We start from the raw sequence: 15,052 nt of genomic DNA, 5'->3' as shown, positions 1-15,052 counted from the left end.
TTATTGAGTGGATGAGTCATGTCTGACAAGCTAGTAGACAGTGTAGACATCCTTCGGGCCATATTCAATTGATTCGCTGTAGTAATGAGTCCTAAACTGGATCCTATGCCTCCCATAATTTTCGCTATTCCATCTCTTTTTGCTCTTCTGCCTCGAGAATGGATGGGAGACGTATTCATCACTTGGACCCATTTATTCCATCCTACTAACATAGGACCAACGAACGCTCTGCACTTTGGATTGATCCCGACTGTTGATAGATGTAGAGGAATGTTAATATGCTTAACACTGTATTTAGGTTCTACTAGGACCATTCTGGAGACGTCTCTTTTGATAACATATGGACCCATGAATTTAGTAACAGGCGGATGGGCTACAGTTAAGTTTAACTGATATTTCACTCCATATGGACCTTGGATTACCCACATCCCGGATTTGGTAGCATTAATCTTAAAACTTCCGACACAACCATATCCTACCATTTGATCGATGTCTTCTAACTGGCAGAATGGAGAACTCTGATGTGTGGAGATCTGTGCGGATTGTCGAGGAACCTCACATGGAATTTGCATCTCTTGTGTTCTTTCTTGTGGCCCGAGGATCGTGACTGGGATACTCTTCACTGTTCCTTCCTGATGTGTGAGTTTTATAATCGCCACATGGGGTCCAGGTTTTATTATAACAGGACTCAATACATCTAGGAAAACACACTTGGTTGCTGTCCATCCTTCTAACTGTTTATTGCAGTTTATTATACAACGGAGAGGGGTTTTTAGATGACAAGTTGGATCTAATTCCATGTTCCAATCACATTTTCCATTCGGTCTTAGACTCATGGGCATCCAATTCTTAGTAACGATGACTACTTGCTCTCTTTGTGGTTTTGGGGCAACAAAAACTAATTCCTTATATCCTGTATTCACATCAGTAATTTGGTGATAACATTTACCATCCCATTCGTATCCATACAGGAAAACGTTCTGTGATTTGAAAACTTCCGTCACCCGAAGGTTTCGTTTCACTGGGTTGACAATCATCATGGACGTTCTTGGAATGTTCCAAAACCGTAAAGGTCTATCGATGATGGTACATTTCCATATATCATTTTCACCAAATTCCAATCCGTTTTCTGAGTACCAGATAGCAAATAAAATAATCAACGTAGATAACTTCATATTCCTGTAAGTAAAACAAACATAAACAAGTATTATATACAAATCAAGGTGTCTTGGAAGTTTTTTTTTTTTTTTTTTTTTTTTTTTTTTCCTATGGAGGTTTTGGCACATCCGAAGCAGCAGTAGTTGATGGTTGTATCTGAGTGATTGCACTACTCTTCCACCTTTTCAGTTGAGAACTGTGGAACCATTTCTTATATTTCCGTTTTCCAACAGTAAGTTCTAATTGATACACTGTAGGACCTGCCTTATTTGTGACATAGCAAGGTCCCATCCACCTAGGACTTAATGGATGTGATTTTTCACTGTAGTAACGATATAGGAGTTGATCTCCTACTTCCCATTCCTGATTCTGCAACTGTGTACCTAGTCTCTGATCTACTTTTGCCATGTTCCTTTTTAAATTCTTAATCACTGATTGTTGTATCAAGGATATAGTCTGTACAAGTTGATGGATATATTCTTCAGTAGCTTGCCTTGGTTTAAATCCATCAGGTGGCACCCCTCCTTCAATCCACCACAGCTCCGGTGTTCTCATGGGCCGTCCCACTAGCGCTTCATGAGGTGAGTATCCATTGGCACTAATGGTAGATCGCACAGCCATTAAAATTAAGGGTAGATGATCATCCCATTTTTTTCCAGATGACTCCACTACTTTTCTTAAGGCAGTTTTTAGAGTTCTATTAGTTCGTTCTACCAGACCTGATGACTGCGGGTGTCCAGGAATATGGAACTTTTGTCGAATTCCTAAGGCTACACAAAGTTGCTGGGTGACCTCGCCTGTGAAATGGGTACCTTGGTCAGAATCTATAACTTTGGGGAGACCAAACCTTGAAAAGATGTCGTTTAGGAGTACTCTTGCTGTGGTTTTTGCTGAGCAGTTCTTAGTGGGAATTGCTTCCACCCACTTTGTAAAAGGGTCCACAGCAACTAAACAATACAAATTTCCTTTCGAGGTCTTGGGCAATGGTCCAATAAAATCAATTTGCAGTCTCTCCCACGGTCCTGTGACCGGCTGGTGGCGAATAGGACGACTGTGCATATCTTGTTTCGGATTATTTAATGCACACCGTAAACAGTTATGTACAAAATGATCTACATCCGCGGCCATCTGAGGCCACCATGCCACCTTCGACAATCGGTCTGTTGTTTTTCCGGCTCCATAATGACCTTGTGCATGGGCTAACGATATTAATTCGGAGCGGAGGACTGTAGGCAGGACCACAACAGGTATCTCGGATGATCCTAAGTCGGTTTGTTTTTGGGCCATAATAATTCCACTGTTATGTCGAATAATAAGGTAATTCTTGTATTTTCCTTGTTGGGCTAGGTTTTCAACTTCTCGGTCTTTAGACTGTAACTGTCGCAAATCTAGCATGTCTGATGCTTCAGTGGACTTAATTAAAGATATGGGCACAGGGGGTGACTTCCATATTTGATCGGAAGGTAGAGTAGCTGCTCTTTTCGCTAATTGATCAACATAGTTGCTTAATTGAGAAATTTCTGCTTGATTTTTCCTATGGGCTCGTACTTTAAAGAGGAATACTTTCCCACTGCGATTTTTGGCAAGGTTCCAGGCATAATTCAAGAGATGTCCGTGTGCTACTGGTTTTCCGTTTGTAGAGCACATCCCTCTCTCCTTCCAGATTGACATCCAGTCCACGAATGCACGAAGTACCCATTCGGAATCTGTGCAAATGGTGATATCTTCTGTGGGTGCACTGTTCTCTAGGGCTAGTATAACTCCTATGATTTCCGCAGCTTGAGCAGATATGACTTGTATTGGCCGTAAGATTTCTTTATGAGATTTTGTATGTAAGGCAGCTGCTCCTGCCGAAAGCTGTCCTTCATTCCTATGGCAGCTTCCATCCACCACCCATATATGATCTGGAGTGTGTTCTTTTACAGCTTCATACTTTTCTAATAGGATGAATGGTGATGATTCTAAATGCATCGATACATCGGGTATAGGACATTCATGGTCTTTCTCTACTGGTAGAGGTTGACATAATAATGCTGGAGCTAGGTTGTAAGTTTTCGATGGTTCTATCTTAACTGGGTGATTCATTAAGGACAGCGTCCACTGGGCAATTCTGGGATGGCTGACGCGTCCATTATTGGCTCTCCCTGATAATATATATCTCACAGGCGTATGACAAGTTTTTAATATCACGGGGGCCATACCAATGATATATTCCTAATGTTGTAGGGACCAAACTAGAGCCAACACCTCCTTTTCACAGCTATTATATTGTTGTTCAACTTCTGAAATTGTTCGGGATCCGTATGTGATAGGTTTAATAGAGGTCCCGTGCTTCTGTAATAATACAGCTCCTATTGCTTCAGGACCAGTAGACAATTGAAGATGAAATTCCCTACTAGGATCCGGATATGCTAAGGCAGGTGCTTGCATCAGTGCAGTTTTCAGGCTGACAAAGGCCTTCTGTTCCTTTTCTCCCCAGCTCCATTCTTGAGACTTTTTCAGCAACTTGTAGAGGGGTTTTGCTTTTAAGCCGAAGTCCTCAATAAAATCCCTGCTGAATCCTAGTAGACCGAGGAACATACGTAGTGTATGGACATCAGTTGGGGCGGGTAGCCCTGCTATTAATTTTACCCTTTCATGGTTGGGTTTTCGGCCTTCTTCTCCCAACTCTACTCCAAGATAGACAACCCTTTTTTGGAGGAGTTGGGCCTTGGACGGGTTAACTAAAAATCCCGCTTGTTTTAATGTACTTAGGACCTCTTCAAGTGCTTTCAGGTGTGTATCTCGGTCCTTGGTGGCAATAAGGACATCATCTACATAGCTGATAACATTTGAAGCATATTTCAGGGTTTTCCATAATGCAGACACGGCTCGATGACAGATGGTCGGTGCGTTGTGGAAGCCCTGGGGTACTCTGGTGAATGTATATTGTTGGTCCTTGTATGTGAATGCAAATTTGTACCAAGATGCTTGTTCTAAAGGTATAGAGAAGAATGCATTAGACAAGTCTAACACAGAAAACCATCTAGCCCCATTGGTGATTTGTGCAAGGATCTCGTGGTATTTAGCCACGACTGGTGTCATTCGAGGCGTAGTCTTGTTAAGTTCTCGAAAGTCGATGGTTAAACGCCAGGATGTCCCGTCTGCCTTTTTCACAGGCCAGATGGGGGAGTTACAAGGACTATTACACTTGACTAGGACTCCTTGTGTTAGCAACGCATTTATAGTCTCTTTTATTCCTTCTTCAGCCTCTTTTGGGAACCGGTATTGTTTTATCGGTTTTGGATCAGGACCTTGCACCACAATGGTTTGGTTAGTTTTTCCACAACTGAGCTTGTGTTTGGCAAATACTTCTTGGTATTGTTTGACCAAATTTTGAACCTCTGATTCCCAGGTTGGCATCACAAACTCTTGACATCCTTTAATAGCTCCTAAACGATGACTGGATGGAATTGTCTTGCCAGCTTCCTTGATGTTAGTGGTTTTATACAGGCATTGATTAGGTAAATCAATAACTATTCCTAGTTTTTTGATTAAGTCAATACCTATAATACCTAAATTATCAGGCAAATCTTGCAGTCCTATCTCATTATTCGTTTTTAAATTTCCTATTGCACATAATACATTGTCTATAAATGGCACTGTAGATGATTTGCCATTATAGGACTGTAATGTTTTTATAAAATCAACTGATGTTCTTGTCATTGCTGGTAGCTTATCAATATTAATCAAGCTGGTGGAGGCCCCTGTATCCACTAACGCTTGTTGCTGGATGGTTCCGAACTCCCCTTGGTATTTGATTGTAGTAATAGGTCTTCCATAGAGATCAAATGATAAGAAGGCTATTGGTTCCATGGGATGGGGCGAAGGAGCTCGGCATCTTCAATTATGATTGTACTGGTTCCCACGGTCTTCTTCAAAATGGCGGTGGTTCCCACGGTCAGTATCGTCATGATGCTGGTTCTCACGAGGAACGTCATTACGGCAGCCTCCGTGATGATCAAAATGGCGGCCTTCACGCGACGAACCAAGATGGCAGCGGTTCTGTGATGCATCACAAGATGGCGGTTCCGTACAGTCTCTCACAGCACAACATGGCGGTTCTCTACTCTGATTAGATTTACTTTCCCAGTAAATTAATTCTTTAAATATTTCATCTGTGTTTAATGATTTTATCTTTTCCCATGGCATAAATTTTGACAAACGCTTTAGCAGCACCTTCCTAGTGACAAATATTTCATCTCGCTTCCCAACCAAGGTCCTCGGGGTGAAGTTAGGGTTTTTCTGAGACTTTGCTTCCTTTTTAGGCAGCACCTCAGACTCTTTTAAAGCATTAACCTTCTGCACTGATGGTTGGCTGCCAATGCCAGCAAGCTGCTGCAACTCAAACACCTCCCTCAACTTATTTTCCAAGTCTACAAGTGGAGCTGTCAAATAATCAAAGGACCCTAATGCCAGCTTCAAAGAAGGCGTTAGACCTTGGAAGCATATCTTTTTGAAACGGGGAGTGTCACACTTGACTCTACCACCTCTCTGCTCACCTATTCCCGCTAACCAGTACAACAGTTTTTTCCTTATTAAATACTGATCCGGGTTTTCAGTGGGTTTTTGTCGGTCTGTATACAAAATACCCAAAACGTCATCATGGGGAAAATACAAATGATACACAGCTTGATAAATTAACACATGCTCAATATTCACATCATTAATTACAGGGTAAGGCAATGAAATAAATTCACTGGATGACATACACTCTTTCAGCAACATGACAATATCTTCAGCACTTAAATTAGGAGTAGCACTTAATTGGGCTAACCAATCCAGAGCTCGGTCTTTGTTGCAAGGTCCCAAGGTCTTGCCTAGAGCTCTTGCCTGCTCGGGGGTGAACACCTTTTGCTCTCGCTTGACCACTGGTCTACCTTGGTCAGGGTAATGGACCATAGTAGTGGTAATAGGTGCCATTGCCTCTATTTCCCCTCCTTGATTATAATAAGCAGGGGGAGCCGATGGATCACAGCCTTGCTGACAAGCCAGTTGCTCATCTTTTTCCCCAAGCTAATCTATATGCTGGGAATGTGGCTGTATAGCTGCTACCATTTCCTTGGCTTTCCTTAGCTGTTGCTGCAACTTTTCAATTTTTAGGTAGCACTCTGCGTGGTTTTCCACCATCCTTTTATTGCTGCTAGCCTCTTTGAGCAGTTGCCGCACAGTAGCTTGAGTGTCATTCAGCTGACTGGTTTGTTCTAAGATCACCTCCTCAGAATTTTCATTTTTATGTTCTAAATCAGTAATTTTCATTTCTAATTGGGACACCTTTACATTTAGGTTATGGATCAGAGTATTTTTAGACTCAACTTCAGTAACACTCTGAGTTAATTGAGTCTCTAGAGTATTCACCTTTGTAATAAACTGATTATTTACAATATTTACAGATTTTACCTGGGCTGATAACTCAGTGCTAACCATAGCAAGCCCATACAATAAAGCTCTTTTCTTGGATTTTCTATTTGGGAGAGGCTTGGTGCTAATATATTTTTCCCATAAAACACATAGTTGATCAAATGCATTTTCTCCCTTAAACACTCCTTCCACCCAAGGATTTGACCCACGACCAAAATCATTAACAGCCAGTTCCAATGGATTTTTATTGTTGACTGGTCTCCAGCCGTCAACACCGAACTGCTGGGCAGATGTCATCTTCTGTAACGGGTCGCTTACCAATCAACCCGGGCTAGGAGAAACTGAGGGACCAGGTTACAGGCTTGGCTGAATGGTATCACGCCTGCCTGTGGTCCTCACTACAAAATTTTCCCCAAATAATAATAAATGAAGTACAGTTGGTATCAGGAAGCTAACCGGCGCGTATAGAGAAAAACTGCAAAAGGGGTTTAAAATCGGGCGGCTCTGGCAGCAGACCAACTGCTCCAGAGAACCAAAATTTGCTTTGCGACCTGATACCGGGGACAGCCAAGCTATGGCTACAGCCCACAGGGTTGGGAACCTGTGGCTCTTGGAGAACCATAAACCTTTTACATTCTCCGTACCCCAACGGGGGCAGAATGGGTAGGGAACGTCCGCGACGGATCGGTCTGACAGAAACCCGCGCTGTATATCTGTTCCTTTGGCCCCACCTATATAAATGTAGGTGGGCCTTTTCAGGGCCTGACAAGGACTAAAAAAATCCTCCTCAGGTCCTGCCGCGGTCGCCAATCTGTTGCCCTAGGGACGTGGACAAACAATTAAATCAAAATGGCCGATGGAGTGGATATAAAAGGGGAGAGGGAGTCCCTACACAGAAGAGAGATCCGTCCTGAGAGCCGTATCTAATCACCGGTGGATCTTTAGCCACAAATCAGGCATACACAATTTAGGGCCAAACCATGTATTTTTGAGTAAATAATGGAACAGATATACAGTTAACAGTAATTTTCAACAAACCAACCCTCCCTAACCCGAAGAAAGGAGATAGGACAGTTCCCTAAATACATAAGGTATATACAAAGCCTGAGGCGATCGATGCCTGCGACCTGCAACCCTCGGGCTATTTGTAAGCCTCTGGGGAGGACAAGCAGGGAGATCCCACGGTAGTGAGTCCTCTGTGAAGAGACGACCCCGATATGGATCCTCGATCTGGAAAGGAATTCCCTCTGGACACAGTCTGATCTGTCCTTCGACAACACCGTCTGCTCCAGTAGGTGAGTAATCCAATAAAGATGACAGGAAAGAGAGTCCCAGTTCCAGTGACCAGTGCAGACAGGAAAACCTTGTGGGTATTTACCACACAAGGGTAGCACAGTTCAAAAGTCCAGGCCTCTGATTACATAGATGGTATCCAAGCTTCAGGCAAACCATACAAGGAGCAACAACAACAACAACCACAAAAAAAAAAAAACCAAGGCTGGGGAAAATCCAAGGACCCAAGCCCCTGATACCTCAGGGCTCTTATTGGCCCAGAGGCAAGAAAAATATGCTAATGAACTTAGGGGTTGAGTGCAGCTTCTTAGGGGCTGTGTGCAGTGGTTTTGGTGCTGAGTGCACCTCTTTTGGTGCTGAGTGCACCAGATAGTAACGGGTGCACAGCCTGCTTGAGAGGGGTGCACAGGGTAGTGCCGTGTGCAAATCAACAGGTTAGCGGGAAAAACCTCCATCATGTAGAGAAAAGAAACTGTCTCTTTCAAAATGGAGCCCACTAAACTAAACTATAATACAGCCCCCCTTTTCTAGGGTAACATAGGGTTTGGCTGAACAATAGATCGTGTGATGTTTCCTGGAGGGAAGCTGGAGGCATATAGGTAAGTTATAATGGTCAGTCAATTTATAGAATAGGGAGATGACCATCACTTATTTGCACTGCAGTGTCCAGGAAGTGGATCTCTTATGTGGACTGTTCCAGGCTGAATTTGAAGAAGTGGTGGGGGGAATTATTGAAATTCCAGTGGAATTCTTCAAAGGTCTCTTTCCCATGGTTCCAGATGATGCAGATATCAGCATTTAAGGATGAGAGCTGAAGACACATTGTTCTAAGTTGGCCATAAAAATGTTGGCATACTGTATAGCCATGTGGGTGCCCAGAAGCCTCCTAAGTAATGTATGCCAATCCTCCGGCCTCTTTCCTTCAAACATCTGATGAGTATATTTGATCTGTGAAGTGTTTTGACAGGAATGAACACTAATCACTCAGGGTATGTTTAGTACTGTGTAACTGAACATAACTACTTACTATAAATTATAAGTTATTTCAGTCATAGATCTATTCTTTGCCATATTACATGTATTGCAAAGTGATATGGTACAATGATGATATTATGTAATAATAATTAATAATAGCCTCTGCAGACATAAGCCTGATCCTGAGGATCATTTAGAAAAAAATGTGTGTAATCATAAAAAGGGATGATTGAATATTTTTGTTTCTTTAGTGCCTTGAAATGTTGGAGTGTTTAGGATTACCTTGGGTTCAAGCAGCTGGTGAAGCAGAAGCAATGTGTGCTTACCTGAATGCAAATGGATATGTGGATGGCTGTATCACCAGTGATGGAGATGTTTTCTTGTATGGAGCTCAAACGGTTTATAGGAATTTCACCATGAATGCAAAGGTAGAGTGTTAGATTTTTGGAATCATTTCCTTCTGACTTCTTCACTTTTTTCTTATACTGTTCAAATAAATGTGAAGCACCGTAAAGATTTTGAACAATGAACTAGGTATCTGTTAGGGCTTCTCCTTTGTCCCTCCCTTGGTTCTTATCAGACAGACCAAAAACAGAAGACCAGTGTCCAAAGTGCAGATAATTTGATGTTTATTAGGGTTAATCAAGCAAACTTATCCATAGCTCCATGTGTCACAGAGCTTTTCTCCATCCCTTTTCCCATCTTCTTTGTGGGCTTAAATATATCTGTAATGCATACCTCTTGTCCCACCCCTTACTGTGGGATTGTGAGGGAGTCAAGTCATGTTTTGGTAGGGTCATGGTTTCTTTGGCTTTCTAGTGTTTCTTGTGCCTCCCCCTACATCTTCCTTTACCCTTTCCAACAGGTGGTTTGAGCTTGCCTAGAAATAGGAATTGAGGCAGATAAATATGAAATACACACCAAAAACACTTTAACTCTCTTCCTTTCGTGGCTGATTGTGCTGTACACAACATCTGGTTGTGGGCAAATGCAACATCTGTCTTCTGTTCATAAAAATTAGTAAAAATATCAGTCAAACATGCAAACAAAACCAAAATTTTATCTCAGGTAAATATAAAGGCCTAAGTACTATATTAACATAACTAACAGTTTCATTCGTTTATCTTCCTTTATTTAATCTTGCTTAAAATCTCTGTTTTTATACAGCAAACTTGCTTCACTTGATTCATTAGTTTTCAAGCACTGAATGAATAAAGAAAACAGCCGAGTTGAATAACAAACATGAAATTCACTAAAAACTTTAAAAAACAACAATGGCCTTGTAGCACCTTAAGGCATGTCTATATTGTATTCCTTTCGAGAGAGGAATGCAAATGCAGATGAACGAAATTGCAAATGAAGCGTGGATTCGAATTTGCATAATCGCGTCTGGGCGCTGTTTTGAAAAACCCTATTTTGAAAAAAGAAACGCTGTGTAGACGCGGTTATTTCAAAAGAAACCCTTCTTTTGAAATAACCCTTAAGACTCATTTTATAAGGAGTAAGGGTTATTTCGAAAGAAGGGTTTTCTTTTGAAATAACCGTGTCAACACAGCGTTTCTTTTTTCAAAATATGGTATTTCAAAACAGCACCCGGACACAATTATGCAAATGAAGCATGGGAAATTCAAATCTGCAATTCATTTGCAATTTCGTTCGTCTACATTTGCATTTCTGTCTCGAAAGAGGAATGCAATATAGACATACCCTTAGAGAGTAACAAATATATATAAAAAGTATCATGAGTTTTCATGAGCCCAATCCACTTCTTAGATGACAAAACCTGTTTGGGTTTTCTAATACCTTAATTCATATTCGACTAAAAGCTGAAAATTTTCTACTGGACACAGCCCTGCAATTACAATTATAGGAGCCTCATGTCTTTAGGATTAAATAAGTGCAAATTCTCTTACTTGCATCTTACACATACATCTTAATGTCAACACTCATACTTTATAATAGGGATATAAACCAGCATCCAGACCCAGACCCCTTGCTGGGACTGGGAGCTGGAAGCCAGCCCCAACCGTGAAGTGTTAGCTGGGAGCCCCACGATCTGGGATGCTGGAGGGGTGAGATCCCACTCATTCAGTTAACTGGTTAAATGTTAGGGCAACCAATTAACAAGGATTTTACATTCCTACTTGATAATGACTGCTGCTTCTCAAATGTCTTGTACGTCTGAATAATAAGTTATGGTATGACCAGTCCAAAAATGAATGCATCTAAGATGACAGACGACTTGGTTAAAATTATGGATACATTAGTTGATACCACAGTGGAGAAAACAGAACAAATAATTATCTTGCACACCCTGCTGCAGTATACACAGATATTTCTTTTATGATGCATCTAGTAGGGATGTGAACATGTACCCATATGCTCAGAGACCCCTTCCCTTATCATGCTGCTGCCTCTGTATCAGAGGCAGCAGCCCAGGGGGAGTGAGGTGGGAGCCGGTATGTGCAGGGAACCAACTTTCAGGCCAGCTCTCTGTGCATACCTGCTGCTGTGAAGCTGCCTGCTGTTCCCTCTTCCACCTGCTGATGCAGAGGCAGCAATTCAATGGAGAGGCAGGTCCCCCATGGGTAAACATGTAAACTCTGAAAATTTCAGTGGTAACATGTTTACCTCAAATGCATTTTAACATCCCTAATGTTTAGGGCATCAAGCCAGTGGGGTTGCAAATGGAGTGAAGACTGTAAGGGTATGTCTACACTAGCTCGTTAATATCCCGGGCTTTATTTGCAACTCTGGTCGCCTCATTTGCCTACCTAGCTCAAATTAACAAGCTAGTGTAGACATATCCTAAGTTATTTTTAAGTTCAGATCCTTTGATAGATGTCAACCCTGACCTTTTATTGATTTTTCCTTTTCAGCTTTACACTTTTTTCTATAAGCCTAGGAGGTTTCTAACATTTCTAATCCTTGATTGACTACGTTACTTTAAAAGCAGTTACATCTATATGTAGATTTTGAAAGCTGCAATTCTTAAAATCATGTGGTCAGTCTTCAATACAGGATAATATTTATATTAGTCATGTTTTGTGCGACAAGGACAAATGGTTTCTAAACAACAGTAGGACCCATTACTATTAACCTGTGTCACCAACAAATCAATTTGCTAGTTGCCTGTGGTTCTGCCTACACTATTAAGAGCTGTAATATTTTCTTGCAGGACCCACATGTTGACTGCTACACAATGTCCTCTGTTAAGGAGAAGCTAGGATGTGACAGAGAGTCCCTGATTGGGCTAGCTATTCTTCTCGGTTGTGACTATCTTCCTAAGGTGAGTAAGCAGCTAACTAATTATTTATCATGTTCCAGTCACTTATTTTTCATAAACAGACATAGAACTTTAGGGTTGGAAGAGACCTAAGGTCATCAAGTCCAACCCCCTGCTAAAAGCAGGACCAATCCCAATTAAATCATCCAAGCCAGGGCTTTGTCAAGTCAGGACTTCAAAACTTTTCGGGGTAGAGATTTCACCACCTCTCTAGGTACCCATTCCAGTGCTTCACCACCCTCCTGGTGAAATAGTTTTTCCTAATATTCAACTGAGACCTCCCTCACTGTAACCTGAGACCATTGCTCCTCATTTTATCATCTGTCACTACTGAGAACAGCCTGTCTCAATCTTCTTTGTACCCTGCTCCCCCTTCAGGAAGTTGAAGGCTGCTATCAAATCCCTCCTCACTTTTCTGTAGACTAAATAAGTCCAAATACCTAAGCCTTGCCTCGCAAGTCATGTGCTCCAGCCCCATAATTTTTTTTTACCCTCCACTAGACTCTCCAATGTGTTTACATACTTTCTGTAATGGGGGACCCAGAACTGGATGTAATACTCCAGATTTGGCCTCACCAGTGCTGAATAAATTGGAATACTCACTTCCCTAGATCTGCTGGCAATGCTCCTGCTAATGCACCCCAATATGCTGTTACCCTTTTGGCTACAAGGGCACACTGTTGACTCATATCCAGCTTCTCCTCCACTGTAATCCCCAGGAACAATTAAGATTGGAGCATGTATTAAAACATGAAATGCATGGTAGACTACAGAGATCTAGCTGAGGAAAAGTACCTGATAACTAAGGATATGAACTCTGAACAGGTAACTGGTTGAATGGTTACTTTAACAAGTGATGCTTACCCGGTAATGGTTAACCGTTCCCTGGGAGCAGGCCCCTGCCGGCTGCCAGCCCACATGGGCTGGAAGCCGGCATCCCAGCACAGGGTTGGAAGCTCCTGGCCATGGCTCAGAGGACATTCCAGCCTGCCCCCTTTAATCATTTAACCGGTCAAATTTAACATTTAACCGGCTAACTAACTAAATGGGATTTTACATCCCAACTCATAGTGTAGTCATTTTCATAATACTTTGAACTGAAATTTGTTTGCAACCCTGTTAGATAGGTAGGTATTATGCTCATTTTACAGATAAGGAAGTTAAAACAGGTTTAGATGGCATGCAACAAATATGTGGGAGAGCTGGCAAATGTGAGTAGGAGCCTATTAGAACTTTGAGTTCCCAGTCCCACACTTAGTCCATTAGATTATGTTGTCTGTTCACTCTGGCTGTAATTATGCTAGTAATAAGCATACTTGAAAATGGAGCAGTCTATAGTATATTTATGGAAAGCATTGTTTCCAGTAAAAAATCCTTGTGCACTGTGTTTAGAGAAATCAATAATAACTGTTTCTAAGTAGCTTCAGGGGGTAGCTGAGTTAATCTGCACAGGATAAACTTATAAAGTGCTACAAGACCATTTATTGTTTAAGTTTGTTTCTAAGTAGTTGATAGCACTATTCTAGACCAAATTGTAAAGGGGTAATTTCAAAAAGCATGGATTTGTATGAGAAATGGGGGAGTTAACCACCTCTGTGGCAGAACTTAAAGAAATGTCTGACAGATGTATTTGTCTAGTCAAGCAGTGGTCTCCAACCTTTTTACACCCAAGATCACTTTTTAAATGACAGAACAAGCCAAGATCTACCGCCCCGCCCCTTCTTTGAAGCCCCGCCCCCTTCTCGAAGCCCCGCCCTCCCTATCTCCTCCTCTCCATCACTTGCTATCCCCAATCCTTTTTTTAAAAGATTTTTCCAACATTTGGAAGAGGTTTTTCAACATTTGGAAGTGGTGCTCAGTGAGGGTGCACCACGCTCCACGTGGGCTGGTGCAGAGAAGAAGCTTCCTGGCCAGCTGGCTGTGGCCTTCAGCCTGGAGGAGGCTGAACCGCGCTCCAGCTGATCGGGCAGCTTCCCCTCTGCGCCTGCCCATGTGGAGCTTGGTGCACCCTGGCTGAGCGCCATGGCCAGCTGGCCGGGAAGCCGCTTCTCTTCACTCCCGCCCGGCTGCCCTGCGCTCAGCCTGGGAAGCTTGCTCCAGCACAGCTGGAGCTAGACACAGCCTCCCTGGGCTGAGTGCAGGGCAGCCGGGCTGGAGGGAAGAGAAGTGGCTTCCCGGCCAGCTGGCCATGGTGCTCAGCCAGGGTACACCAAGCTCCACGTGGGCAGGTGCAGAGGAGAAGCCGCCGATCAGATGGAGCGCGGGGCAGCCTCTTTCAGCTGAAAGCCACAGTCAGCTGGCTGGGGTGTTTCAGCCCTCCCGACCTTCCAGCTCCCACCATTCCTCGCAGCTACTCACCTGTGTTTTTGCTCGGTGAGTAGCTGCTCCTCAAATGAAGAAATCTAATGTAAATGTACTGCACAGGCGCGCAGTTCAGAGAGGACTCAAGAGCTACACTTAGAGCCCCTGAGATCTACTGGTAGATCGCGATCTACTGGTTGATGACCATGGGCTAGTGTGACCAGACACACATGATACTGCATGTTCTGATGTTTCACTGGAAAGTGCTGCTGGGTAAATAGAGAGGAAATAATAGTCTCAGTGTGCAAGTACTGCTGCTCTTGATTAGAAAAAATGAGCTGAAATGGAAGCTGCTACTAGAGATTGAGCACTTTTTGCAAGCTATGGCAATGAGCACTTCATTATGAAGCTTTCATGATATTTAGTCTATCTCACTTCTTCATTACAAGTAAATTGCAGTGGTTCCAAATCCAGTTTTCCCATCTTATTTGTGACTTTCCTTTCAACTCAACCAGAATGGCTCTTGAATTGTTGTAAACCTTAGTCTCTCAAATACACAAGATAATCCTATTCGGGAGCTGAAGCTCTATTGCAGATTAGAATGTACTGAGTTACATGGCAAAAGTATATTATTAAAAC

The 15,052-nt window shown here is 42.5% G+C and overlaps 1 protein-coding gene across 1 annotated transcript in view; it reads left to right on the top strand.

Moving 5' to 3' along the window:
- GEN1 (GEN1 structure-specific endonuclease) overlaps window positions 1-15,052 on the top strand; it is a 58,465-nt gene that overhangs the window by 24,403 nt on the left and 19,010 nt on the right. The window contains exons 4-5 of the mRNA XM_075923454.2: window positions 9,078-9,254; window positions 12,005-12,115. Of these exons, the coding sequence (XP_075779569.1) occupies window positions 9,078-9,254; window positions 12,005-12,115 (288 nt within the window). The remainder of the gene's footprint in view (window positions 1-9,077; window positions 9,255-12,004; window positions 12,116-15,052) is intronic.

Source organism: Pelodiscus sinensis, chromosome 3 (assembly GCF_052426305.1).
Source record: "Pelodiscus sinensis isolate ZL-2025 chromosome 3, ASM5242630v1, whole genome shotgun sequence".
In the NCBI taxonomy this organism is placed as follows: domain Eukaryota; kingdom Metazoa; phylum Chordata; order Testudines; family Trionychidae; genus Pelodiscus; species Pelodiscus sinensis.
The sequence above is the reverse complement of the archived record's forward strand: the minus strand, read 5'-3'. Positions and strand labels throughout refer to the sequence as shown.